Here is a 26,709-nt window from a genome sequence, read left to right as displayed (position 1 = left end):
AGACATTTTCCTCTCCACTGAATGGTCATGGACTTTGGCCTCAGGGAGGAGCAGATCTCCAGGCCATAACAGCTGGTTCCCAGGTCTGGGGTGGACCCCACAAACATACTGGGTGCCCTCAGTCTCCTGGCTGAGACCTTGAACCCAGAGTCCCTGTCACTTGTTCCTGCTGCTGCCTCCAGGGATGAAGGCTCCTCCTCCTGGGAATCAACTCTGGATTGTCCATCCCTAGGATGGGGTGCAAAGGGGGAGGAGGAGGAAGTGATCCCCAGGGTAATGACCTAGGAAGATGAAGAAGCTCCTGAAGGAGTGAGGAGAGGGAGGAAATAGTGACATTAGGGGGATAGAGGCCAAGAGGAGTGGGTGGGGAGGAACCAGAGAGGAGAGGGGCAGGGGAAGGGGTCAGCTTAGCGGACACCTGTGCAGGGAGGGATGGATTCTGTGTATGGGGAGGCAAGGGGGCTCTTGGCTGGGGCGCCGAGGTCTCTATTTTCACCTGGGTGGTAATTACACAGGTGTTAGCTCTATAACTGGCTGGTAAACTATACCTAAACTTAGGCATTTTTCCATACTTAGAGGTGTGGTATAACACACACACGGAAGTAAAGAATAAGAAGAGGAGAAGGGAGGTGATTAAGGGGCTTCCCCTTTTCCAGAGCAAGACCCTCCCCTCAACCCCTGACCCGTTATGCTGAGGAAACAGAGAGAATCAAGGAACTGAGAGGAGGAGAGATCAAGGCCTGTGCCTCCCTGGAGGGGACAGCTCTGGGTCTGATTCCATGGTTTCCAGAGTCCCACTCGTTGCTCAATGACTTCACAGCCGTGTCCAAGTCCATCCCCATTTCACAGCCCTCTGCTACCTGGACACCTTCTCTTTTTCTCGCTAAAACAGCAGGAACCACTGCTCCAAGAAGAGCGCCCCCGGGGCCACGGACAGGGAACTGTCCAGCTGCTGGTGGCCACAGAGACAGCGTTCCTGGAGCACTGAAGGCAGTACCTGGGGTCAAGTCTGGAGACTGCAGTGGGCTACAAGGAGATCAGCAAAAAGTAGGGGCTGGGCTTCTGCCTAACATTTCCCCTGGAGCCCGCACGCATCTCTCCTCCTTCCCCAGGCCTCTAAAACCCACATGTCCAAACACCACACCCAAGGACACCAAGGACGGACCCTTTTGTCCAGGCATCAGACTACTTACCCTCTTGGAGACTGGAGAGCAGTGCATCCCTCCTCTCCATCCCCAAGAGCCCAGGACTCAGCGTCCTGCCTCCTCTGTCCCTTCCTGGACCAAAGCAGACGTGGACCTGCAGTCTAGCTCTCTCACGCCTCACTCCCTGCCACCTACAAACCCCGAAATTAAAGGTCTTGCAGTACTGGACCCAAAACTAATTTCTGGGCCTGCCAAATGACCTAGGATTTCGGGGTCACAGGTGAGGCGCGGGCTCCCGTGAGCGCCATAGGCTGCAGCTGAGCCATGCCTTCTAGCTGGGCAGAATCAGGGGATTCTAGACATAAGTCTAGACCCGGCAGGACTGCACCATCTAAAACCCCGCCACCTGCCCCTCTGCAGTGCAAGGGAATGTGGAGGCAGTTGGTGGTCTGGCTTAGTCCTTGGCCATGTGTTTTGGGAAACATGGGAAGTGCAGAGGGGCTGTGTGTGGCTTCTATCTGCTTGGCTCCTGGCCTGGGATAAACTAGTGAGTAGCCCCTCACCCTCCCAACATAAAGAGACATCCCCTCCCCCATCACTTACCAGGGAACCACTTACCTCTCCTGTGTCAGTCTCAGCTTTGAGGAGATCTGGTCCCTACAGTTCTTCATTTATTAATAAATACTTACTGAGCATCTGCTCTATGTCAGGCACTATTCTAGGCACTTTGGGACATGTCAGACCAACTCAGGCAAAATCCCTGCCCTTGTGGAGCTTATGTGCTGAAAAGAACGAGGTAGGGAAGATGAGGGAACCAGTTGTAATTTTAAATATTATCCTCAGGGGAGGCTTTCCTGAGAGGTGACATTTGAGCTAAGTCCTGAAGGAGGTGAGGGAGTGAGCCCTGTGCTTACAGGGAGGAAGAGTGTTCTAGGATCACCTTTTGCACAGACCTGGGGAAAGCACCCTCTGCTCTACTGGGGAAAGCACTGCGTTTATGGCAGGAATGGGAGTGGGCAGACTTCAGGAAGGACTTCCTGTAGAGGAATTGTGGGGATCTAGGTTTGTATATCTCACGACCTGCTCTCCATTTGTGCCTGGGGATTCATGAAATCCTGGAGATTGGAGGAGGATGAAGGGCCTGTGAGTGGAGGAAAGATTGGGGGGGGGAGAGCTGAGTGAGGATCCTAATTTCCGTTGTGATTTCTTCTTTAAGCCATGATAACTCATGGGTTTGAAGTGTGTTGATTAATTTCCAAATATTTGGGGATTTTCCAGATATCTTCATGTTATGGATTTCTAATTTAATATCTTTGTAGTCAGAGAATATACTCTATAATTTCAATCCCTTTGCATTTAATGAGATTTGCTTTAGGCCCTGAATATAGTCTATTTTTGTGAATGTTCCACGTATACTTGAAAAAAAAATGTCTATTCTATTCTTGCTGGATATGGTATTCAAAACATGTGAATTAGGTAAAGTTTGCTCACAATATTTAAGTCTTCTATATCCTTACTAGTTTTTTGTTTACATGTTCTATTAATGAGATAGGAGTACTGATCTGTAAGTATATATATATATATATATTTTTTTTGTGTGTGTGTGTGAGGAAGATCAGCCCTGAGCTAACATCCATGCCAATCCTCCTCTTTTTGCTGAGGAAGACCAGCCTTGAGCTAACATCTATTGCCAATTTTCCTCCTTTTTTTCCCCCTTTTTCTCCCCAGAGCCCCAGTAGATAGTTGTATGTCATAGTTGCACATCCTTCTAGTTGCTGTATGTGGGATCCCGCCTCAGCATGGCCTGACAAGCAGTGTGTCGATGTGCGCCTGGGATCCGAACATGGGCCGCCATTAGCAGAGTGCATGCACTTAACCACTAAGCCACGGGGCCGGCCCCAGTATAATTGTTAATTTGTCTATTTCTTTTTCAGTTCTGCCACTTTATGCTTCATCTGTTGTGGAGCTCTGTAGTTAGGTATTTATACATTTATTACTTTTGTATTCTTGTGATACTGACCTATTATCATTATAAAAAGTCCTTCTTTGTCTCTAGCAATACTCCTTCTCCTAGAGTCTATTTTGCTTCACAGTAATACAGACATTCCAGTTTTCTCATGCTTTCTATTTACGTGGCATATTCCTTTACCTTTTAACCTATTTTTGGCTTAGTATTTAAAGTTTTTCCATTATGTAGAGCATATAGTCTGTCTTGATATTTATCCAGTCTGATAATATCAGCCATTTGATTTGAATTTTCATCAATTTATATTTAATATGATTGCTGATCTGGTAGAATCTGGGTCTATCATTTTGCTATTTGTTTTTGAATTGTCTCATCTCTTTTTCATTCCTGTGCCTCCTTTCCTACCTTCCTCTGTTTTAAGCAAGTACTTTTTGTTTATGATTTTATGTCTTCTAGTGGCTTTTTAACTATATTTCTATTAATTTTTTATTGTCGTTCTAAGAATTGAAACCTGCATCTTAACTTTTCACCATCTACTTAAGGTAACATTGAACTACATGCAGGAAAATATAGGAAACCTGCAGCAATATAGTTCCATTGAACCACCTTTATGCTGTAACTATCATATATATTACATCAGTATACATTATTAGCCCAATAATATAGTATATTACTTTTTTAAACAGTCATGTCTTTTAAGGAAATTAAGAAAAATGCACATAAACAGAATATCACATACATTTCTGTTATTCGTTATACTTTCTGTATATATGAGTTATCATCTAGTGTCATTTCCCTTAAGCCTGGAGGACTTCCTTTAAAATTACTTCATTGCAGCACCAGTAGCAATGATTTCCCTGTTTTTATTTATCTAAAAGTCTTTATCTTGCCTTCTTTCTTGCTACTATTTTAATTCTTAAGGTCTTTACATGAAATGAAATTTACCAATTTTAGATATATAGTTACATAAATATCAGTAATTGTTTATAATCATGTAACCACTACTATAACCAACAAATAGAACAGCTCCTTTATCCTAAAAAGCTTCCTCATGCCCTTTTGTATCTGATCCTCTCTCCCTAGCCCCAGCCCTAGGCAACTACTGATCGCCTTTCTGTCTGTAATTGTGAAATTTCCCATCCCATTAGATTTTATCATTATGAACTGTCTCTCCTTATCTCTGTGAATGCATTCTATTTTGAAATATCTTTTACTTCTGATATTAATATAGCCACTTCAGCCTCCTTATGCTTTCTGTTTGCAGGGCACAGCTTTTTCCATCAATTTACTTTCAACCTGTGTCTTTATATTGAAAACGCACCTCTTGTAAACAGCATATAGTTGGGTTTTGTTTCTTAATCTATCCTGACAATTTCTGCCTTTTAATTGGAGTGGTGATCCACGAAGTTTATTGTAGTTTTTGATATGATAGATACTACGTCTATCATGATATTTTTTCTGTTTTGGTTCTTCTGTTCCTCCTCTCCTGTGATGACTTCTCATCAGAAAACACAGAGCCAAAAAAGAGTGAAACAACCTTTAATGTCCTAAAAGAAAAAAATTGTCAACTCAGAATTCTATATTCAGCAAAAATGTCCTTCAAGTATGAAGGTAAAATAAAGAGATTTTCAGATAAAAGAAAATTAAAAGAATTTGTAACAAACAGACTTGCACTATAAGAAATGGCAAAGGAAGTTCTTCAGCCTGAAGGCAAATGGTACCAGATGGAAACTCAGACTCTCAGAAAGGATGAAGAACATCAGAAATGGCAAATATCTATATGCAAAACATCATCACTTTTTTTTTCCCATTTCCTGTTACTTAATAAACGTATAGCTGTTTAAAACAGCACGTGTGTGGATGGTGCCTCCCAGTAACAAGACAGGAGACAGGCAAACTCCTATCTGGGTCTTGAAATCCCCCCAGTTGTACAAGAAAACAGACCTCTATCCCTTCCCTACCTGAGGCTCTTCTTCCTCCAGGTCACAGCTCAGTGACCACTGCTCCAAGGAGAACCAGATCAGCAACAATTCTCATGATACTGATGGTGGACTGAGGAGGCAGCTCTAGGGAGGGGAGGCGGGGGTAAGGGGCCCTGACCCCCAGGCCTCAGCTCTGATACCACTAAAAGGTCTCCAGAAGGGCTCCTGCTTTGTTGTCGGAGAAGAGGTTCTGTTCCCTCATCCCCCTTCTAACCCCACGCCAGGGTGATAGGTTTGGACAGCCCCTCATGCTGCACTGGACAGATGTATCTTTGCTGTTTTTGAGAAGGCACCACAACAGCTGCCCACTTCTGGAAGGTTCCATTCCCCACAGACCTGGTGTCCACAAGCTTGGTGTCCCGGGTCTGGTCCTCCTCATCATGCTGCCAGGTCAGGGTGATCTCCACAGGGTAGAAGGCATGGGCCCAGCACCTCAGGGTGACCTCACGGTCAGAGATGGGGTGGTGGGTCAGGTATATTTTGGGGGGAATCTGAGAGGAAGTATCAGAAAATTCAGACACTTTGCATCCTTCATGGGACACTCCAGCAGCACTCATGTGACAATCCTGAGAATGGACAGGACAATTAGGTGGGGGGAGAAAGTGTAAAATCCAGACTCCAGCTTGGAGTCAGGGATCTGGGATAATCTCCTATTCTTTGGAAAGTTCCAAAAGCAGGGTGAGACAGCTCGGGGTAGGAGGCTCCAGGTTTCTGAGAGGGAGAACAGGATTTCTGATCCTGACCTGGGTGGAGGCCGAGTTACTCAGAAAAGCTGGAGTCAGACTTCCAGACATACTGAGTGTGAGGCAGAGAACAGGGCCTGAGAGAGAGAAAGTTGCCCCTTGTACCCAAGACTGCTGCTGGGGTCAAGAGGTACAACTAGCAGATCAGTTACTTCAGAGACGTCTTCCTCTCCATCCCTGGGGAGACTGGATCTCTTAATTTTCCTGAGAGAAGGGCCCTGAGATTCACTCTTTGGTACATGATCTAGAAACCCAGGGGGGCTCTTCTCCCTCTGGACCAGAGGAAGGGGCGGCATTCTAGCATCGCTTCCCTCTTCCTCCTCTCCTTTCGGGAAGCCAGCCACAGCCCGAGGGAAGATCAGGAGGCCCCAGGGCCCCTCGTAACTGCGGCCTGCAGCGTCTCCTTCCCGTTCTCCAGGTATCTGCGGAGCCACTCCACGCACGTGCCCTCCAGGTAGGCCCTGCAGCGCTCCGCCGCACCGGCCGCCTCCCACTTGCGCCGGGTGATCTGAGCCCCGTGTCCGCCGGGATCCAGGAGCGCAGGTCCTCGTTCAGGGCGAGGTGATCGGCGCCGTCGTAGGCGAACTGACTGTACCCGCGGAGGAGGCGCCCGTCCCGTCCCATGTCGCAGCCACAAAACCACTGGAGCGTGAGACCCTGGCCCCGCCCCGCGGTCAGCCCCGCCCTCTTAGCTCTGTCCTCTCGCTCATCCCCGCCCACTTTCCTCGCGCTCGCGCGAGACAGACCGGCGGTGATTGGTCAGAGTCTGTTTTCTCCTAACTCTAAAACAAAAGCCAGGCGAAGTCCCCCAGGCTCTTCCCGGGTCCAGGATTAATCGGCCCGGGAGGGGAGGTAGGGGGAGGCGGCTGTGAGACGGCAAAGGGGCGGTGAGACGGAGGAGGTGAGTGAGGAGAGGCGAATCAGGGCGGGGCCGGGGACGAAGAAGCGCCTTCCCCGGGGGTCCTGCGTCCCCGCCGCGCGGTCCCCTCAGTCCGCCCCCCGCAGAGGCCGTTTCCTCCCGACCCCGCGCACCAGGCCAGGTCTCGGTCAGGGCCGGAACCGCCGGAGCAGCAGGAGGAAGGCTGGGGCGCCAGGATCTGGCCGGTCTAAATGGACTTTCCACCCAGGAACCGCGGCGACGCTGATTGGCTGCTCTAGAAACCGGACACGCAATGGGAGTGAGAACTGGGGCCACGTCATGAGTCTCCAGGCAGGAGGACCCCACACAGGCTGTGAGAAGAAGAAGCGAAACTCAGGGAGATGGGAACTCCCCAACACTGAGCTTCCCCGCCCCGGACACCGCCCTCGGGCCTGAGACCGTGAAGCCACGTCTGGGGACCTGGGACTTTGCCCTGACCCCTCTCCTCCTGCGCCAAGAGCTCTTTTCACACCGTCTCCCTGAGTCCTGGCCCAGGGGCTGTGTAAGTCGGTGATTTACAAACTTTTGGTTTCAAGATCTCTACACACGCTTATAAATTAGTTAGGACCTCAAAGATAATTTTATGTGGGTTATATTTGTCTGTATTTACCATATTAGGTATTGAAACCTTTTAAAAAATACTTAATTGACTTAGAATAATGTTAATAACCTATTACATGATAACAGAAATAATACATTTTTCTGAAGAATTACTATTTTCCCAAATAAAACAGCATAATGAGAAGAGCGGATCTTTTTACATTCTACGTGTTTGCAAGTCTTGTTTTTCTTGTTAGAAGACTGCTGAATTTGCATAGCTGCTTCTGTATTTTATCTCTTTTGGTTGAAGTAGGTGAAAATAATCCAGCTTCACACAAATGTGTAGGAGGAGTGTGTTGAATAAAGTTTTCAGATGATTGTGGTTATTTGTCTTTGATACTACACTAAAACTACACAAGTAGTTTCTTAAAGGTTCTTTGCAATGTGGAACCTGAAACACTGTCACTGAATATTTCCTAATCCGTACGTTAAAATCCATAGGTCTATCTCATGCATTGGATGAATCTTGTACTGATGCAAGATTTTTTTTAAGTAATGCATTATTCACCAAGTTATATCCATCTTCCAATGTTGACACATTTAATTAAAATTATCATATAATCACATTTGTTAATATTATCACAGATCCTACTAGAAAAGTTTGTCAGTACTGAGAAATTGTCAAGATTACAATCGTGGATACTAATTTTCCAAACTTTTCTTATGAGAGCTTACATTTTATCATTGGCAACAAATACTGTTGGTTGATTTTCTTGAATGGAGAAGCTCATATTATTTTTGAGAAAGTATATGTCAAATAACCAAGACTAAATAATAATTGTTTCTCTGTCATTCGTTCTTTCAAGTAAAAATGGTATTCCAATAAAAAGAGCTAGGTCAGCTCCCACAAATTATTTTCCTTGGGACACAGTACTTTGGAATGTAGCAGAAGTGCTTCATGTGAACTTCCCATGTCATCCTATCAGATATTCTAAATTGTGGACTCGAGAATGGTGATTTAATCAAGTTAATTTTTAATACTACAATCATGATATTTTTAAGTGAAACCTGCTTTTTTAACCCCTGGCAATTAAATGGTAGTGAAGAATACAATAACTACTATTGCTGTTTGATCAGACAGCCTCCATTCCTGCTAAGTTTTATCTCATTGCAAATGTCAACATAGCGAAAAAGGTAAAGAAGTTATTAGTAACGTTATGAAAATAGTTTTGACCTTGTGGATCCTCTGAAAGGGTCTCAGTGACTTCAAGGGTTCCACAGACCACACTTTGAGAACTACTGTGCTGAGTAAACCGTGGAGACGCTCCAAACTGGCCCCCACCTCCTGTTCACTTACCAGAATCCCCATCCCTGAGCTGGACTCTCTGCTCCTGAAAGTTTGCTTAGGGTTCTCCCCTTGTTCTCTTCTACAACAGAACTTACCCTTGGAAATTTGATGCCAGAGAATGTCCTCAGTCTGGGAGGGGAGGTGGAAGAACTGGTGTTTCCCCTTTGGAACTAGTAACAGTTTGTGCCCGAAGGCACCAGACAGAGATTCATTCGTGACCCATTTTGGTTATGTTCCCAAACCAGCTTAATATCCCAGACAGAAATCCAATGCAATCTGTATGAGAAATAATATTGGCCCTTTCATTTTAAATGAGTCTAATGCCGAGTTGAGGCCCACAAAGCATCAATAACAGTGCTGTTCAACCTAACTTGCTGTGAGGAGGAAATTGTTCTATAGCTGCACCGTCCATATGATAGCCATTAGCTACATGTGGCTATCGGACACTCGAAATGTGGCTAGTGCCACTGAGAAATTGAATTTTTAATTTGATGTAATTTAAATTTAAATAGGCTAGTAGCTACCATATTTGACAGAGCATATCTAGAGCGTTTTAGTTTTCAATCTCCCACCTCAAAAAGATACTGTGTCACTCATAGGTTGATGTATATTGAAATTATCTTCATAGGAGGGTCATGGATTTGTCCATGTGGGTCTTAGACATATCCTTAAAATACAGCATGCCCAAGAAGTTTAATTAATGTGTATTTTGTAACAACTAGAGTGTACAGATATTAACCAAAACATGATTTATCACCTTAAGGTCGTAAGTGTTCAAAAATGCCCATCACTGGAGCTAATCCTTGTGCATATCACATCGGGAATCTTGGTGTTGTTTTCATAAACTCAGTAAAAATAAGCAGGCACATAAGTCTTCACTTAGTCCATGACAAAGCATTTATTGAACACAACATATAGCAAATACCTTGTAAGCCCTGTACATACTTGCAAAATTTTAAAGCAAACTTGTAAACCTCAGAATTCTACCACCTTAGAATTCTTTACCTATTGCTTTTATTCATACTTTCCCCCCAAATTTAAACAGTTCTGTCTATTTCCCTTCACCCTTGGACTCTCCTCATCATTTTTACCTAGATGAAAATATACAAGAAATTTTCACAATTGTGGATGAAGAATTCTCTAAGCATGTCCCAAAGATGAAAAACCGTAAAGAAGGGCCGGCCTGGTGGCGTGGTGATTAGGTTTGCGCACTCTGCTTCAGCGGCCCGGGGTTCGCAGTTTCCGATCCTAGGCGTGGACCTACACACCGCTTATCAGGCCATGCTGTGGCAGGCATCCCACATATAAAGTAGAGGAAGATGGGCATGGATGTTATCCCAGGGCCAATCTTCTTCAGCAAAAAGAGGAGGATAGGCAACAGATGTTAGCTCAGGGCTAATCTTCCTCACCAAAAACAAAACAAAACAAATGAAACAAAACAAACCATAAAGAAAAAATAAAACTTCTCTATGGCAACTATAACTCACAAATATACTAATACATGCCCATAATCAAACTCAAAGACACACACAAAAAATTGACAGACGAAAGGTTAGCATGTGTCAACGTCCTTCAGCCAAAAACCATCAGGAGCACACCTGTGGTTGAACACATTGCATTTATTACTTGTTGCAGCGAGGGAGAATGCACACCATGGGGAACCATAGGGCATCTTAGTATGAGGGTATTAGAAAGAACATATTGTTACAAGATTTGGGCTTTGCTTGGCTGATTTTTGGTGAGGACTAAGGAAGCAGGGGTTCACTCTAGATTGGGTATTGTTAGGAAGCAGGGTCAAGTCTATGACTGGGTGTCTTAACCAATCTTATCTATAGGGAGGGCACACTAGAGCAAGGATCAAGCAGCAATTGGTAAAGAAGCAGCCGTATAACTCATACAACCCAGCACAGGGAGATGTTCGGTACTTTGTGAGCTGCACAGTGCCTTGTTTTCATCTGTGCTTAGACAAAATTATGTGATAGTCTTGTTTTGTGTCACTTTATCATGGTCTCAGTGTGTCCTTGTCTGATGTTGGTGTTTTGTGAGATGGTTTATGTCAAAGAGGAGAATAATATGGCCTAGCTGTGAGCACCAGGCCAGCTTCAGACAACACTGAGGTCTAGCTGTGTCAGGCCAGTTCTCTGGGGTCAAGGGCTGCTTTTTCTTCTTTCTTATATTCAGTGTATTTAAATGCCTGCATCTCAATTAGAAAATAATTAAAGACAATTAGAAAACAATTTGGAAAAGAAGAAATGCAAATGTCAAACAAATATATTATTAATAAATAAATGCAAACAAAATGAGAATGTGGAAGAAGAAATGGGAAGAAAAATTAAAATCTATCAGCTTGGCAAAGATGAAAATAAATCATGAGAGTACTGGTGTTTTGTATTCTTTTATGAGATGGTCAGTCAAGTGTAGCCACAAGAGGAGACAGAGGAAAGGCTCAGGAAATAACAAAGTTTATTATTCTCACAAGTCCTAGAGACAGGAGGCACACCACACCACACGGGGCACATGGAAAAACACTCAGGGTCAGGAGGCAGAAGACAGGAGGGAGAGGGGCAACCCTTGGGCCGTGGCCTTATTGGGGGTCTCCTTGGGAAAGCCAGGACAGGGCAGGGTAAATAAATTAGAATTGGCTAATAATAATTTAGTGTGAATAACTGCAGCAGGCTTTGGGCTATCGGGGTGGTCTTTATTTGTCTGGTACCCGGCCCTGGGATGATTAAGGCAGAGGACTATTGCCTCTTGGGGTACATGGCCAGACAGAGGAGGTAGGGCTCCAGACTGGGAAGTTTACATATCAAAGGCATGCTCCTGGCTGGGGTTTAGCCCTGGGAAGGGCAGTTTCTCCTCAGGTAGGAAGGTTTTTAAAGATGTCCACACATAATAATATACAGAAAATAAAGTAAAAAAAAATATATAACTGGCCACAGGGTAGGAAAAATATACCATCATAAGCGTTGATGGGGTTGAAAACTGGTACAAAATTTCTAAAGGGCATTTTTGCAAATTTCTCAACAGTTTAAATAGGCTTACATTTTGACACAGAAATTTCTCTTGCAGGAATTTATCCTAAGAAGATAATTACACGTGTTCTCAAAAGTATGTTCATTGAATTGTGGTTTATAAAAGCAAAAGGACAGAAATAATCTAAATGTTAGAATCAATATAATGATGGTAGCCCTGATTAGTGGAATACTTAATACATGTCAGGCAAGTCTACTGTGTGTTTTACATAAAGAGTCAAATGTAATTCTCAAATCCACAAGTCAGCCAATATGTGATCCCTTTGTACAGTCACAAAAGGAAGACTCAGATAGGTTTAAGAGGTGGTGGAGCTGGGGTTGAACCCAGGAGATTTTCTCTCAGAACTTTGTTGACTTGTCTTTCATTGGTTCCCTGTCCATCAGGTAGGCAGGTCTGACTCTGCACCCTATGCAAGTGAACTGTTTCAATGTTCCAGAATGTTTTATGACAGGAGGCCATCAGGCTCAGAGTTCAGAAGGACATCAAGGGGAAATGTGACTTAACTGCCCAAACCACACCCAAGTCTATTCATCCAGTGTATATTTCAAGGCCTCCAGGGAATCAGGGGATTTGCTAGACCCTGGAGGTACAATGAAGAATAAAAGTAAAACCCTGCCTATATGAAGCTTGCATTGTTATGAGGGAGATGAACATTTAGCAAAAATTACAAAGATAAATGTAAAATCCCTATTGGGCTAGGTACTGTGAGGAAAAAGTTCATGATATCATGAAAGCAGATAACCAGGATATCTACCAGGTTCCCATACCATCTAAAAGATATAAGAAAAGACATGGCACTTATGAAACAAGAACAACATTCTATACAATCAGAGAACAAGAAAGACCCTTGGAAATTAAAAATATGATTATAGAAATGAATAATCCATAGATGAATTGGAATATTAAAGTCATACCCCCAGTAAATAGTTGTTACAAATGGAAAAGTGATGGCAAACAGTAGAGGAGAATGATAAGAATATTAGGCTGTCAATCAAGGAATTCCAGCAACCTAATAAAACAAGTTTCAAAAAGAGTGGAGGGAGTTCCAGTCCAAGATGCAATATAGGTCAATCCTGAACTTGATGCCTCCCACAGACACAGTGAATCTACAGCCACACATGGAGAAATTCCCTCTGAAACAAATCCAGAAACTAGTTGAGCAACTCCAACACATCAGTTAAATGAGAAAATACCCACGTTGATACACATAGGAAAGGCTGAGGCACACTCTTGCCATAAACACCACCCCCAGAGAAGCAACATACAATCAGGAGAAAACTCACAACTCCCAGCCTCTCCCTGAGGAGTGAAGGGTTTGGACCCAACATCTAGCCCCCCAACTATTAAGACTTCCACCTGAGGGATGGGTCCCTAAAATACCTAGTTCAGAAAGCCAATGGGGCCTGCATCCATGAGACCCACAAGACTATAGCAAATAAGGAAACAGTTCTTCATGGGCTCAGGAGAACTTGATGTGGCTGTCCGCCTCAGGCTCAGCAAAGATGGAGCAGACAGGAAGGCCCATCTCTGTCTTTCCCTGAAAGAGGCCTATTTGCATACTTTAAAAGCTGCTACCTCCCTCCATGGAATTCTTTCGCTCTGGGAGTTGCTTCCCAGCCCACAGGAATGCCCCACATCGAGGGAGCTCTGACACCATGTGGGAGCCCTTACAAAGCCCAGCAGCCCAGGCAGGCTGCCAGTGAGTGCAGAGTGGGATGGCTCAAGAGCGAGCGCACAAAAGAAAGCACCCCAGCCCCCGCCTGGTGAACCAGCTCAGCTGGTCACCCAGTGCAGTGGATCCACACCAGAGCACCTGTGCCTGCGTGTGTGAAGCAGTGGTGGCCAGCAAGCAAATGCAGAGACCCCTACTGGCACAACTTCCAGGGGATGTGGCAGGTTCAGAAAACACAGCTCCTGCCCCCTCCAGTGGTGACAGGTGGAATCTGTGACCAGATACTACCACTATGTGCTGGCAAAGGTCCGCTCCATCAAATATCATGAAGAAATACATTAACACTCCAGACCAGAAGGAAAATGACAAGTCTCGAGAAACCAATCCTGAAGTCACAGAAATTTACAATCTAAATGACAGAGAAGTCAAAATATTTATCATGAGGAAATTCAGTGAATTACAAGAAAGCTCAGAAAGACAGTTCAATGAACTCAGGATTAAAATTAATGAGTTGGGGCTGGCCCGGTGGTGCAAGCGGTTGGGTGCGCGCGCTCCGCTGCGGCGGCCCAGGGTTCGCTGGTTCGGATCCTGGGCGCGCACCGACGCACTGCTTTGGCAAGCCATGCTGTGACGGCGTCCCATATAAAGTGGAGGAGGATGGGCACGGATGTTAGCCCAGGGCCGTCTTCCTCGGCAAAAAAAGAGGAGGATTGGCGGATGTTAGCACAGGGCTGATCTCCTCACACAAAAAAATAAATAAATAAATAAAATAAAATTAATGAGTAGAAGGAATTCTTCACAAAAGAGATTGAAACTCTAAAAAAAAAAACCCAAACAGAAATGATGGAGATGAAGAACACAATGAATGAGATAAAAAACAATCTAAAGTCATTAAAAATCAGAGATGATATTATGGAGGACAAAATTAGTAATTTAGAGGACAGAAATATAGAAATGCTTCAGGTGGAGGAGGAGAGAGAACTAAGATGAAAAAGAAATGAAGAAACTCGCTGAGAAATATCTGACTCAGTTAGGAAATGCAACATAAGGATTATAGGTATTCCAGAGGGAGAAGAGAGGGAGAAAGGAGCAGAGAGCTTGTTCAAAGAAATAATAGTTGAGAACTTCCCAAACCTGGGGAAGGAACTGGAATTACAAGTAAATGAAGCCAATAGATCCCCTAATTACATCAATGCAAAAAGACCTCTTCCAAGGCGTGTGTTAGTAAAACTGGCAAAAATCAATGACAGAGGAAAAATATTAAGAGCAGCAAGGCACAAAATAACCTACAAAGGAACCCCTATCAGGCTTTCATTGGATTTCTCAGCAGAAACCTTACAGGCTAGGAGAGAGTGGAATGATATATTCAAAATACTGAAAGACAAAACTTTCAGCCAAGAATACTCTATCCAGTGACATTATCCTTCAGATACGAGGAAGAAATAAAAACTTTCTCAGATAAACAAAAGCTGGGGAGTTCATGGCCACAAGACCCCCCACTACACGAAATGATCAAGAAGGCCCTCATACCTGAAACAAAAAGGAAAAGGTTTACAAAGCCTTGAGCAAGGAAATAAATAGACAGACAAAATCAGAAAATTCTCTATCAGAACAGATTAGCAAACACTTAATTATAACATTAAAGATAAAGGGAAGGAAAGCATCAAAAATAACTATAAACACTTCATTTTAATCACAAACTCACAACACAAAACAGAATAATTTGTGACAATAATAACTTAGGGAAGAGGAAAGGAATGGAACCTGCTTAGGCTAAGGAGATAAGAGGCTATCAGAAAATGGACTATCAAGAATGCTTGGGTCCAGCACAAGCGGTTAAGTGCGTGGGCTCCGCCGCAGAGGCCTGGGGTTCGCCGTTTCGGATCCTGGGTGCGCACCGACGCACCACTTGGCAATCCATGCTGTGGCGGTGTCCCATATAAAGTGGAGGAAGATGGGCACGGATGTTAGCCCAGGGCCAGTCTTCCTCAGCAAAAAGAGGAGGATTGGCAGATGTTAGCTCAGGGCTGATCTTCCTCACAAAAAAAAAAAAAAAAAAGAATGCTTTATAAGGCCTTCCCAGGTTATAATCCTCACTCTGGCTCAAGTAAAACTCACCTTATTTCTCTTATCTATAGAACGGTTATTGGTTATTTTGCAGTTATTGGTTAAAATTGCATAAAAATATTCTACGAGATTTCTTGGCATAGTTGTGGCAAGATTTCAGAGAAACTCACCGGAGACCATCTGGATCTACACTGAACCAGCATTCAGGCCCATTGAGCTCCCCTTGGATCATGGTATTCTTCAGGTGACTCTGGTGAGTTCTCCTGAAACCTGGACCTCCTTATTTTAAGTCAATGGTCCAGAGTTTATTTGAGCTGTTTCAAACCTTAAGACTTGGTGTCTTAAGGGGGTACCCGTACATACCCTAGGTAAGAGGAACCTAGTGGGGGAATTCCTAGGAAAGAGAAACCGAGGGGGAATTTCCTAGGCCAGGGGAGCCTAGGGGGAACTTTGGAGTGAATGAGGCAGGCTGACCTTGTTAATTTGGCTTTAAATTGGAAAGAATTGTGTTTATAAAGTCTGAACAAACTGCTTGATAGAGAAATGAGAGACTGAACGTGTTTGGCTCTGAAGAAAAGGGACATTGCTCTTCCCAGCCGAAAGGCATCCTCAGGTGACTGAGAACATCAGTGGAAGTGTTGGAGGGTCAAATCCTCACGACGCATAGCAGTCCCATAGGGAATTCCGCTATCATTCATGTTAATTAATTAAAGGCTTGTCTGGGGAAGCGCATATGAGATTTGGTCACCCACGAGCTCCAAGCCCCCACGGCAGTCTTAGGCTGCCAGCAGGAGAAACTGAGGCATGTAAGAGAGTGTTGACAACCTTTCTTTAGGGAGTAACACTCACAAGCAGCACACTTCTGACCCACTACACTGTCCTTAGATGTTGTTCAGACTTTATAGCAAAATGAAACTAAAAGAAAAGCGGGAAATCGAGCTTCTAAAAGCCTGACCAGTTCCCAAATGGCCAGCCTCGCCTCCAAACTCCAAAGACTTGTGCAAGTGCTTAACAAAAGGAGAATATCTAGCTCATCCCAGATTCCTGAGACTGAAAGAAAAAAATGGGAAAAGAAGTCTTTGTAGATGCAGTCTACTATGAAGGCACCCTTGCCCAAAATTCTAAGGGAAAATTTTTAAAATAGGAGCTATAAAATCTTTGTTGCATCTGTCTGTTTATTGTGTGTCTATACATGTATGTTATAAATGTGTGATATTTTACCTCCGGATGGTATAATTTCTCAAAAGCTCTATTCAATTGGCTTAAAGTAAGTGCTTACAAAATTTATTTCTAAATGCAATTAACCCAAATGTCTTTCAAGTTAATGTGATATGAAATAATCTTTGGTAAATAAAAGCTTGTTTAAGTTTGTTGGTTTGATTAAAATAGGCATGTCCTCAGTTATCAGCGTTGGAGATGATCAGACATGCAGCCTTTATTCTGTTTAGTGGGCAAATAAGCTGATGTTATATCTATTACAAAACTGGCTAACAAAAATAATAACTTAAAATGATGGCTAATCTTGCCTAATGTCTCACGAAGTCTTGTGGGCAATCTAAATAATTATTGGAAACAAGTAACTAAATACAGGTGAAAAAGATGAGTGTTGGGTGAACTTTTAACAATAATTATATGTTATGGTATATATATTTAAAACAGCTTCCAAAATCTCTTTGGTAACATGAAACTTTCAAGTTTTGCTAGGTTAATTTAAATAGTAAAAATTCATTAAATATCTAGATCATCTCTCAATAAGGTAAAATATTAGATATTAATTATTAAATATAAGTTTATCTACTCTTGGCTTCTTATTACAGAAAACTAAAAGGTGTTTAGGTCTATTAGTAAACATGTCTTGTATTTTATTAAAAGATTGTACTATGAAGTAACATGTTTTTAGAAATTATAAAAGGTATTTATAAATTTTCCAAGCCACAGAATGCTAATGTAAAAGACATTCACAATTGTTTGCTTACTTAGTTTTTACTTAGAAATTAAGGTTTCTAAGGATTAAAAATTCTAATATATGTGATTAAAACTACTAAAAATTAAGGAAAATATGTTTGTATTCAAGGAAAGTAAGACTGAGGTCTTACAAAAAGACTGAGGTTTCTCTAGTAGGGTTTTTTTTTTGTTTTTTTTTTTTACTGTTTTAATGTTCTGTTTGCACTTCACTGTTTCTGTTGTCACTTTGACTGAATGGATAACCAAGCATTGTTTCACAGTGACAAGATCAGCAACCCTTTGATCTTGTTTGACCAAGCTCCTGAAAATTCATATCCTAAATGAAGTCTTTTTGACTTTTTCTTTGGGAATCTTCAGAGGGCCCCTGGGACTTCTCAAAGAAATTTGTTCTCTCTTCCTATAAAGGGGGAGATACTAATTACGCTTGTTTCGTATGCTAAATTGCATGGGAAGCATTGTCAAGTAAATGATGATAAACTTTCTTAGGCTATATTGCATAGGTAAATATTATTCACTATTTTAACCCTGCTACCTTGCTTTCAACAACACAAGAGGAAAAGACCATGACTGCATTCTATTACCTAATTTGGTTTACAGATGGCTTTTACTTAAATGATAAGCAAGACATTATCAAGCTGGATATGCTGTCCAGCCTCGACAGCGCCTGCTACTTTGTATTATCTCTGCTAACCCAGTAAAAGGCTTCCTTCTACAGGCTCAAGAAATCGCCATGGAAGAAGAGAAACAGATATGGCAGTCAAAAGGGGAAATTTTTGACACCCCCTCACAGATGTGGTTCAGGCCCAATGAGAAACCCCTAGTACCTATTGGAGCACAATTGCCACTGCTCTAGCATATACACCAATTAACCCATTGGGCAAGAGAAAGGATGACTTTATGGGGAAAACAATATTTTTGGAAACTTTCTCCCACAGTGGCCCAGAAAGCCTACACTCATGGTTACATGCCCAAAATATAATCTAGGGAAACTATTTCATGAATCATAATGCCACTTTCCCCTTCCTAAGGGACCCTTTGAGGTATGGCAATTGGACTTTGTCCAAATGCCACCATCTCAAGGATGTAAATATATCTTGTGATGATCTACGTGTTCTTACATTGAGTTGAGGCGTTTCCTTGCAGAAGAGCAATGGCTTTAGACAAATTATTGTTGGAGAGAATAATTCCTGTTTGGGGAATTCCTACAGAGTTACATAGTGACCAGGGAACTCATTTCACTGGACAAATAGTTAAATCTATTTGTAACATTTGGCCAATAATGCAGCATTTCCACTGTGCTTACCATCCCCAATCCTCAGGATTGGTGGAAAGAACTAACGGCACAATCAAAACTCAACTGGCAAAGCTTTCAGAGGCATTTAATCTCTCATGGCCAAAAGCTCTTCCACTAGTGCTCCTTAATCTTAGATCTACACCCTTTGGTAAACATCAGCTGCCTCCTTCTGAGATAATAACTGGACGGCCTATGCAATTAGACAAAGAAATGTATGAACCAACTTTGCTTAAAGGAAATATCCTAATTATTGTCAAGGTCTTATTGAGGCACTTGAAAAAAAAAAAGAGAGAGAGGCTGGTAGCTGATTCTATTCACAGAGAGCTCCCAGCCCTTAGGATCATGGACTATAACCTGGAGAGTTTATTTATCAGAAGAGGCATCAAATAAAAGACTCTTTGCAGCCCTGTGGGAAAGGACCATACCAGGTTCTTTTAACCAATTCACGCACTGCAGAATCAAAAGGCATAGACTCGTGAATTTACATTTCTCATTAAAAAAAAAAAAAGTCTTCCCCATCTGAGTGGGTTTCATTTCCTATTTCTGATCCCCGACTTCAACTGACCAATGCAAATACCTCCAAACCAGGATGAGAAGAAGACAGCATCTGTTGTAGACAGCGGTCCCAAGACTTGAGACCAGGCCTGTATTCCCAACTTTAAATCTCCTCATTTAAACCTTTCTTATGCTTAAACTGTATACCTATTTTATAATTGTTCCATTTAAGGTTTTCAAAATACTATCATACTTAAAGAAAGTGATTGATTTAGAACAGACTGGTCTCAAAGCCCAGGCATTTATTGAGTGGCTCCTAATGGAACTCAATGGTTACGTGGAATAAATCTCTGGCCTTGGCTACTGCCTACATGGCTAAAACACTGCACCCTGAATTTCCCTGGGATGTAGGGAAGGATTCACACTGTTGCCAATCTTCCTCCCTTTAAGGCCAGATGGGTTCTTCAGTGTTCCACTGGCATGACCACCAAGCAGCTAGCTATATTTGTTCCTTCTTTGGGGCTAGAGGATGTCATATCACATACAGAAGCCCTTAACAGTAGTCAAGCAGGAATAGCCTTATTAGATGCTGAAATGTCTTTAATGACAAAGGTTGTCCTTCAAAATAGAATGGCCTTAGAAGAAGGATGTGCAGCTATGACATACAACTATCTACTGGGGCTTTGGGGTAAAAAAAATAAAATAAGTAAAAAAAAATTAAAAAAAAAAAAAAAGAATGGCCTTAGATATTCTTACAGCATCCCATATGTAGATCCCATACAGCATCTTCATATCAAACTGAACGCTGTGTTTTTATACCTGTTGAATCTTCCAATGTATCATCTCTGCTAAAGCACATGAGAAAAACAGGTGAATGCCTTAGGTGATCCTACACCCAGTCTTGATTTGTTTAATTGGCTCCCTTCCAGTATTGTTCTCTGTTTGCGAACTGGATTGCAATTCCTATTTCTGTTACTCCTTGGAATTCTTGTATTCCAAACTATCCAAACTACTTACTGGTTACTCAGCGACTTGAGACGGTTGATCGATCTTACAAACCTGGACGAATCTCCTTTTCTTATTAAGGTTATGCCTAAAAATTCATTTCAAGTAGTGCATTACCTGTTCTATAATTGTTATAAACAATGTAACTATGGGAAGTCATGTAAAAGCACATGTGCAACATTTGTGCAATAATCTAAAAATAATTGACAAATTACATAACCTGTGAAACACTTACCCTGTTACTATATACCTCTATGCTTGTCCACTATATCTGACTATTTCCCCCCAACGTGTATAACTGGGCAAATTGATGAAATAAAAGCCTAGGTGGCCGGCCCAGTGGCACAGCGGTTAAGTGTGCGCACTCTGCTTCGGTGGCCTGGGGTTCACAGGTTCAGATCCTGGGCGTGCACCAACACATCGCTTGTCAAGCCATGCTGTGGTGGCATCCCATATAAAGCAGGGGAAGATGGGCACGGATGTTAGCCCAGGGCCAGTCTTCCTCAGCAAAAAAGAGGAGGATTGGCATCAGATGTTAGCTCAGAGCTAATCTTCCTCACAAAAACAAACAAACAAACAAAGCCTAGCACCAAGTGACATGATGGACCCAGGGCAGGCAGCAAACACCCTGGCACCGAGGGGTAATATTTTGATCAGCAATGCTTTCTATCGAAAGATTATTGATCAAATGGTTGAAACGACAAGAGATTTTCACATATTGAGGTATATGGGGTAACTATTTGGGTTCAAAACTGGTTTGGCTTGAACTAAAAAGCCTGACTTATGGCCTATCAAACATACATTGTACATCTGCTTAACCATTAAAGTAAAGAATGCACTCTCTTAAGATAAGAATGCACACTTCCCCTCCTTCGCCCTATTGGTAACGCCCAGATTAGTCCCTTTCCTGACATCACAGTCATGTTGACCTTCTAATTTGCAACTGAATACCTGTTGAAATTTTGATGGAAATGTATCCTGGGTGTGTTTAATGTATGTTCTTTGTTCTAAAAAGATATAAGACAGTACTGAAAACCATGCTTCTGTGGAATGCTTTCTAAGGCCTTCCTGGGTTATAATCCTCACTCTGGCTCAAGTAAACTCACCTTATTTCTCTTATTTATGGAATGGTTATTCGTTATTTTGCGTTGACATTTTCATACCCTTTGATCTAGTCAATACTTATTCACTGTTTCAAAGGCTTTACATGTATTAGCTCATTTAATCCTCATAAAAGTTCTGTGAAGTAGATATAATTATCGTTTCCACTTTGCAGAGAAAGAACCTGCAGCACATAGAGGCTGAGCAACTCCCCAAAGTCATGGAGAAAGTGGCAGAGAGGAGGATTCAAGCCCATGCAGAGCTGAGCAGAGCTGGCACCTACTAGTGCCATGAGGAACTCAAGGGTGGGTTTGGAAGCATTTAACTGTTTTTCCAAGTTGTGTTTTTTTTGTGTGTGTGTGTGAGGAAGATTAGCCCTGAGCTAACATCTGTTGCCAATCCTCCTCTTTCTGCTGAGGAAGATTGGCCCTGGGCTAACATCCGTGCCCATCTTCCTCTACTTTATATGGAACACCGCCACAGCATGGCTTGAGAAGCGGTGCGACAGTGCGCAACCTGGATCTGGGCCTGCGAACCCCAGGCAGCCGCAGAGGAGCACAAACCCTTAACTGTTGCACCACCAGGCCGGCCCTTCCAAGTTGTTTTTTCATGTTAAAGAGACACAACCAGCAACCACCCTGAAGCTAGCCAAGCCTTCCTACAAGAGCTACGCCCATGACTTTGCCTTATATTTAATGTGAAGATCTCCACAGGAGGAGATTAAGCCTCATTACCATAATCTGCAGTGTACCTGCCTCTCCCTTTTGAATATTCATTCCCCAACTGAAATAAAAGTTCCTACCTCCCTTTGTTCCATGACTCCATGACTTTGGAAATGATTCCTCACAGTCTCCTATTTGCTGCAAATACACTTTACTTTGTGAGGCAACTTCCGCTGGTGTAGAGTCTCATTTAACTCACCAGGAGGTGAGCCCGCTTGGTTTGGTATCAGAGCTATGACTCCTGTGGGAGATCAAGATTTGGCCACCCTGAAATCTATCTCTTTACCTTGATTGTTTTCTCTGACGGACATTTGACCTCCCCCACTAACTGCCTAAAGAATTTGACATAGTAACTCCTTCCTGGAACAGATCTTCTACCTGATGGCTGTAATATAGTGTAAAATAGATGTTACAATAGGAAAGGCACCAACAAGCCCATCTTATCTGAAGTTCTGTCTCTGGCCACATTCTCTGGATGGCCCTGCAAGGAGTTGCCAGACAAACATTTACATTTATAAGGGAAATCTCCATTTGTAAAGGTATCTCCCTCTCTGTATTGGGAAGAGGGGGAATGATCTCATTTCTAGAAACTTATCAATGTGGAAAGTGAGGTCTTAAATCTGCATAATAACCTTACTCTTGTTTACTGTGCCTTAGTGGTAATCTCCTGTAACTGACTCCTCCCACCCCCAACATCCTCCTTTGTCTCTAGCTGAACATGGTATTTAAGATGAGAATTTCTGCTATCGTGTTGAGAAACGCAGTGTCCCTGCTTTCTCCCATGTATACATGTTATTAAACTTGGTATTATTTTCTCCTGCTAACCTGTCTTGTTAATTATTTGGCTAGCCATAAGAACCTTAAGGGAAAGGGCAGAGGGGGATTCTCCCTCTTCCCCCACACTCCAAAGCCAAACTCCCAACCAGCCCCGTATACCACTCTGGTCTCCATCTGGTATGAACTCCTGGCTGGAGAGCTGGAGGAAGGAATTTTGACTCTGCTCTCAGAACCTTGGGGGCCAGAGAGTCTGAGCACCAGGCAGGTACCACAGTGTGCTGCTACAACACTGCTCTGAGCACAAAGCAAGCCTTGGAGCCACCATTTCCATTACCGTTACTTGGACTTGAGAAGCTGCATCAACCAAGGCGTCGTGTGGTGGAAGACAAGAGTGCATGACATACTGCAGCCAAGCAGGGCCATAAGGCTTCAGAAAGCTTCCAGAAATGCCCAAGCAGAGCTCACTGATTCAACATACATTTATTGAGTGACAGCCATGTGCATGGAAGACAGGTGTGTCTCCACTTTTCATGGGGCTGACACTGGTGGTGGTGGGGGAGGTGGAACATAAATACATTGACAAAGAAATGAACAAGATGCTTTCAAATGATGACAAACGCATGAAGAAAGTGAAACAGAATGATGCCTTATGGGGAACTGACTTAAGACTGGATGGTGGAGGAAGGCCTTTCTGAGATGCCAATTGAGCAGAGACAGGATTGACAAGAAGGGGGCAGCCATGCAAGGGGCTAGGGCAGAGGGGATGAAGCACAGGGACTGAGGGAGAAGTGGCAAGAGGGAGCTCAGAAAGACAAGCAGGGCAGTCATGTCAGGCCCTGCAGAGGCCTTCCACACTCTCTAAGTGGGCTGGGAAGATATGGGAGAATTTTAAGCAGGAGAAAGGGACCTCTAAGGCTGGAGGAAGCACAGAATGGCCTGTGGGTGGGGAAGGACTTCCTAGGGACAGAGAGAGAGCAGGTTAGTTGCAGGAAATCATTTGAAGAACACTTAAACACGCTTTCTTCCACAACACCAACTAAAGGAGCACGTGGCTGGAGGGTCTGGGATGTGCTGAGACCACAGCCAGAACCCAGGCCCACCAGAGTCATGGCCAACAGGTGAGGCCCACACCCCTCCCGCCCAGAGGAGAGGGGCTTCGAGAGCTACATCGCTGGACAAAGGGAGAAAAGACAGCGGGGCGTGGGGTGGCGGACGGGGATGTAAACTATGGGCATGTATTTCTTCTGAATACTCCACCCCCTCCACCTTAAACCCTGAGTTTTCACCTCGTTCCTCCACCCCCTGCGGGGGAGGGGTGGAGGCCGGGCAGGTCTTAGGGTTTAGGACCCTGAGCTCACCCCGTCATGAATACCCCCCAATACCTGCAACCTACTCCTTTACCCCGCCTAGGCGGACGACCTTTGTCCCCACCTTGATCTCCCGGCCACCCGTAGGGGCAGGGAACAGGGTGACCAGGACAACCTTCACCGCCCTCCCTAGCCCCGCGCTGAACGCGGCGACAGCCCCGCTGGCCCCGGGAGACGGGGATTTTCATGTGACAGTACCTGGGACACAGCAACGGCTGCACACGGGGCCCCGCGACTGGACCGGGTGCGGCGGCCGCAGGCAGAGCAGGAAGCGGGCGCAGGTGGGCAGGTGGGGCCGCTTCGGCGCCGTCAGCTTCCGGGGCCACGGGCGGCGGGGACGTGCGGGCACCTCCAGGCCACCTCCCCACCGAGGACCCTGGGAACCGAGTCCCGGCCCGCTTTGCGGGCTCTGTGGTTTCCGAATCCAGGCCGAGGAGGGAACCAAGCCCACTGAGCCGGGCCCAGGCCCCTAAGCTCTTGGAACCTCAATTTTCCCTTCTGTCGAATGGGGACGATAAAGCCTGCCTGCTTTAAGGATATTTTATGTAAAGCGCCTTACTCATCGTAGGTGCTTCGGAAATGGTGGTTAACTTTTGCAAACAGCCCCCTGAGAATATTTGCTTGCTAAGATCCTGCCTGGTCCAGGAAGCAAATCTGGGCCACGCTGGGGGCAGGGAGTCCTGTTGAATGTTGAGCACCTGGCGAGCGCCACTTGCGTCGCCCTCTGACCCTGATCCAGCCCGAGACGGGAATCGGGAGGAGGGGAGGACATGCTGGCATCCCAGAGTCCTACAAAGGGTCTCATTAGGTCTCAGAACTCGACTCCCTTCCACCCTGTAACCCAGAAGCTCGCACTACGCGCCCAACTCTGGCTGCGGCTCCCGCGCAGCCTCGGCTCCGCCTGATTTCGGTTTCCTTTTGTCTGCTCCTCCGCCCCATCCCCCGCCGCGGCCCGGGGATTGGCCCGGTGATCGGTGACGTAGAGGAGACTAAGGTTCCCATTGGGAGGCGGAGTTCGGCAGGGGCCAATCCGGGCGCTGGTTCGGGGGGATCTCGATGGGGGCTCGGAAGAGCCGGGAGATTAGTGGCGGGGACGCGACGTCGCGCTGGGTTCTCGCGGGGGATCGCGACCCGGAACTGACCGCCGCGGGAGAGAAGCGACCCCAGCCCCGGATTCGCGGTCCGGAGCTCGCGGCCGGTGAGTAGGGGGCGTCCATGAGAAATGCAGCAAAGCAGCGGTCACACGCGCCCCGGGGTCCGCGCGACCAAACGCGGCCGCCGGCCCGAGAGCAGGACGGGGCCGGGCCGCCGGGCGGGCTCGGGAGGAGGGTGAAGTTCGCTGTGTCCTCCCTCCAGGCCTGATCCCCCTGCTTGCTTGACCCTCCATTGGCCCCTTCCTCGTGGGTCTTCCTCGCCTTCCCGTGTCCAGCTCAGGCACCGATCCACTCTTGTCTCCAAGGCCAGAGGTAATCGGGGCCGGAGGACGGTCTGGTTGCTTAGAGCCGAGTGGATGGCCAATCCGGCTCCATGACCAGAGTCCTGTTTTCTTTCATTTACTTTCTTTTGGTCATAATGAATAGGTTTTGCCACATATACGTGGAGCTGTACATTCACTCCCTTCTCCAGCCCGTTAGCACATTAGCGTTTCCCTGCTGATTTTCTCCATATTTGGCCTTAGAAAAGAGTGTGTAAATTTATCTTTGTGGAGCAGACACTTCCAAATTCCCAGTGCATTTCAGACTTTGACACCACGACGACTTGTGTGCGCTTCAAAAGATAGGAGAATGACATTCGTTCATACATACAGCAAATATCCGTGTGGGGGCCATGGCGACCCTCCTATTTAACTGTTAGTTAAAGTCATAGTCCATAGGATGTTTTCCCCCAAGTTTAAAAGAATCAGCTTTTTAAAAAATAGGCTTTTTTTGTGTTCCCAAATTGCAATTTTGTTCTTTTTTAATAATAGACTTTAGTTTTTGGAACAATTATGGATTTATAGAAAAATTATGAATATAGAACAGAGTTCCCGTATAGCCCAAACCTTTTCCCCTTTTATTAACATCTTATGTTAAAAATGTATGGCACATTTGTTAGCAATTAATGAACAAATATTGGTACATTATTATTGTCCAAAGTCTATAGTGTACTCAGATTTCCTTAGTTTTTACCTAACTACTTTTCTGTTTCATGATCCCATCCAGCTTACCACATTACATTTAGTTCCCCTGTCTCCTTAGGCTCCCCTTGGCTGTGGCAGTTTCTCAGACTTGTTTTTGATGACCTTGACAGTTTTGAGGAATACTGGTCATGTATATTGTAGGATGTCCCTCTACTGGAATTTGTTTTTCTCCTAAGACTGGGCTAATGGGTTAATGGGAGGAAGACCACAGAGGTAGATTGTGGTTTTCATCACATCATGCCAAGGATACATAGTATCAACATGATACATCCATTCATTAGATGCAGCATGAGGGGCTGCTCAAGCCTGTCAGGATAAGGAGGGGGATGAGGGGTGGAGCCTCTTCTTAGGGATAGCAGGAGCCCTTCTGGCTGCTTTCAGCAGGGTCA

At 44.5% G+C, this 26,709-nt stretch overlaps 2 protein-coding genes and 1 long non-coding RNA gene across 8 annotated transcripts in view; 2 read left to right on the top strand and 1 right to left on the bottom strand.

Moving 5' to 3' along the window:
* The window catches only part of LOC101398910 (class I histocompatibility antigen, Gogo-B*0103 alpha chain-like), a 334,177-nt gene that overhangs the window by 74,447 nt on the left and 233,021 nt on the right, over positions 1-26,709 (bottom strand). The window lies entirely within an intron of this gene.
* On the top strand, positions 6,572-7,673 carry LOC147915639 (uncharacterized). The gene is made up of 2 exons (XR_015554062.1): positions 6,572-6,737; positions 6,964-7,673. It is a non-coding gene; the product is annotated as an uncharacterized LOC147915639 (long non-coding RNA).
* LOC147915638 (uncharacterized) overlaps positions 25,070-26,709 on the top strand; it is a 68,638-nt gene continuing 66,998 nt past the window's right edge. For 2 of the 6 annotated variants that reach the window (XM_087438255.1, XM_087438254.1), the window contains exon 1: positions 25,072-25,339. In XM_087438255.1, coding sequence (XP_087294381.1) covers positions 25,198-25,339 — 142 coding nt within the window. In that variant the 5' untranslated portion in view covers positions 25,072-25,197. Of the gene's footprint in view, positions 25,340-26,709 lie in introns of all 6 variants that reach the window. The other 4 variants (XM_087438256.1, XM_087438257.1, XR_015554058.1 and 1 more) reach the window with 4 other exon arrangements.

This window comes from Ceratotherium simum, chromosome 13 (genome assembly GCF_057802395.1).
Source record: "Ceratotherium simum simum isolate JZ-2026a chromosome 13, ASM5780239v1, whole genome shotgun sequence".
In the NCBI taxonomy this organism is placed as follows: Eukaryota; Metazoa; Chordata; class Mammalia; order Perissodactyla; family Rhinocerotidae; genus Ceratotherium; species Ceratotherium simum.
Note: the sequence above shows the minus strand (reverse complement) of the source record. Positions and strands in the feature narration are given on the sequence as shown.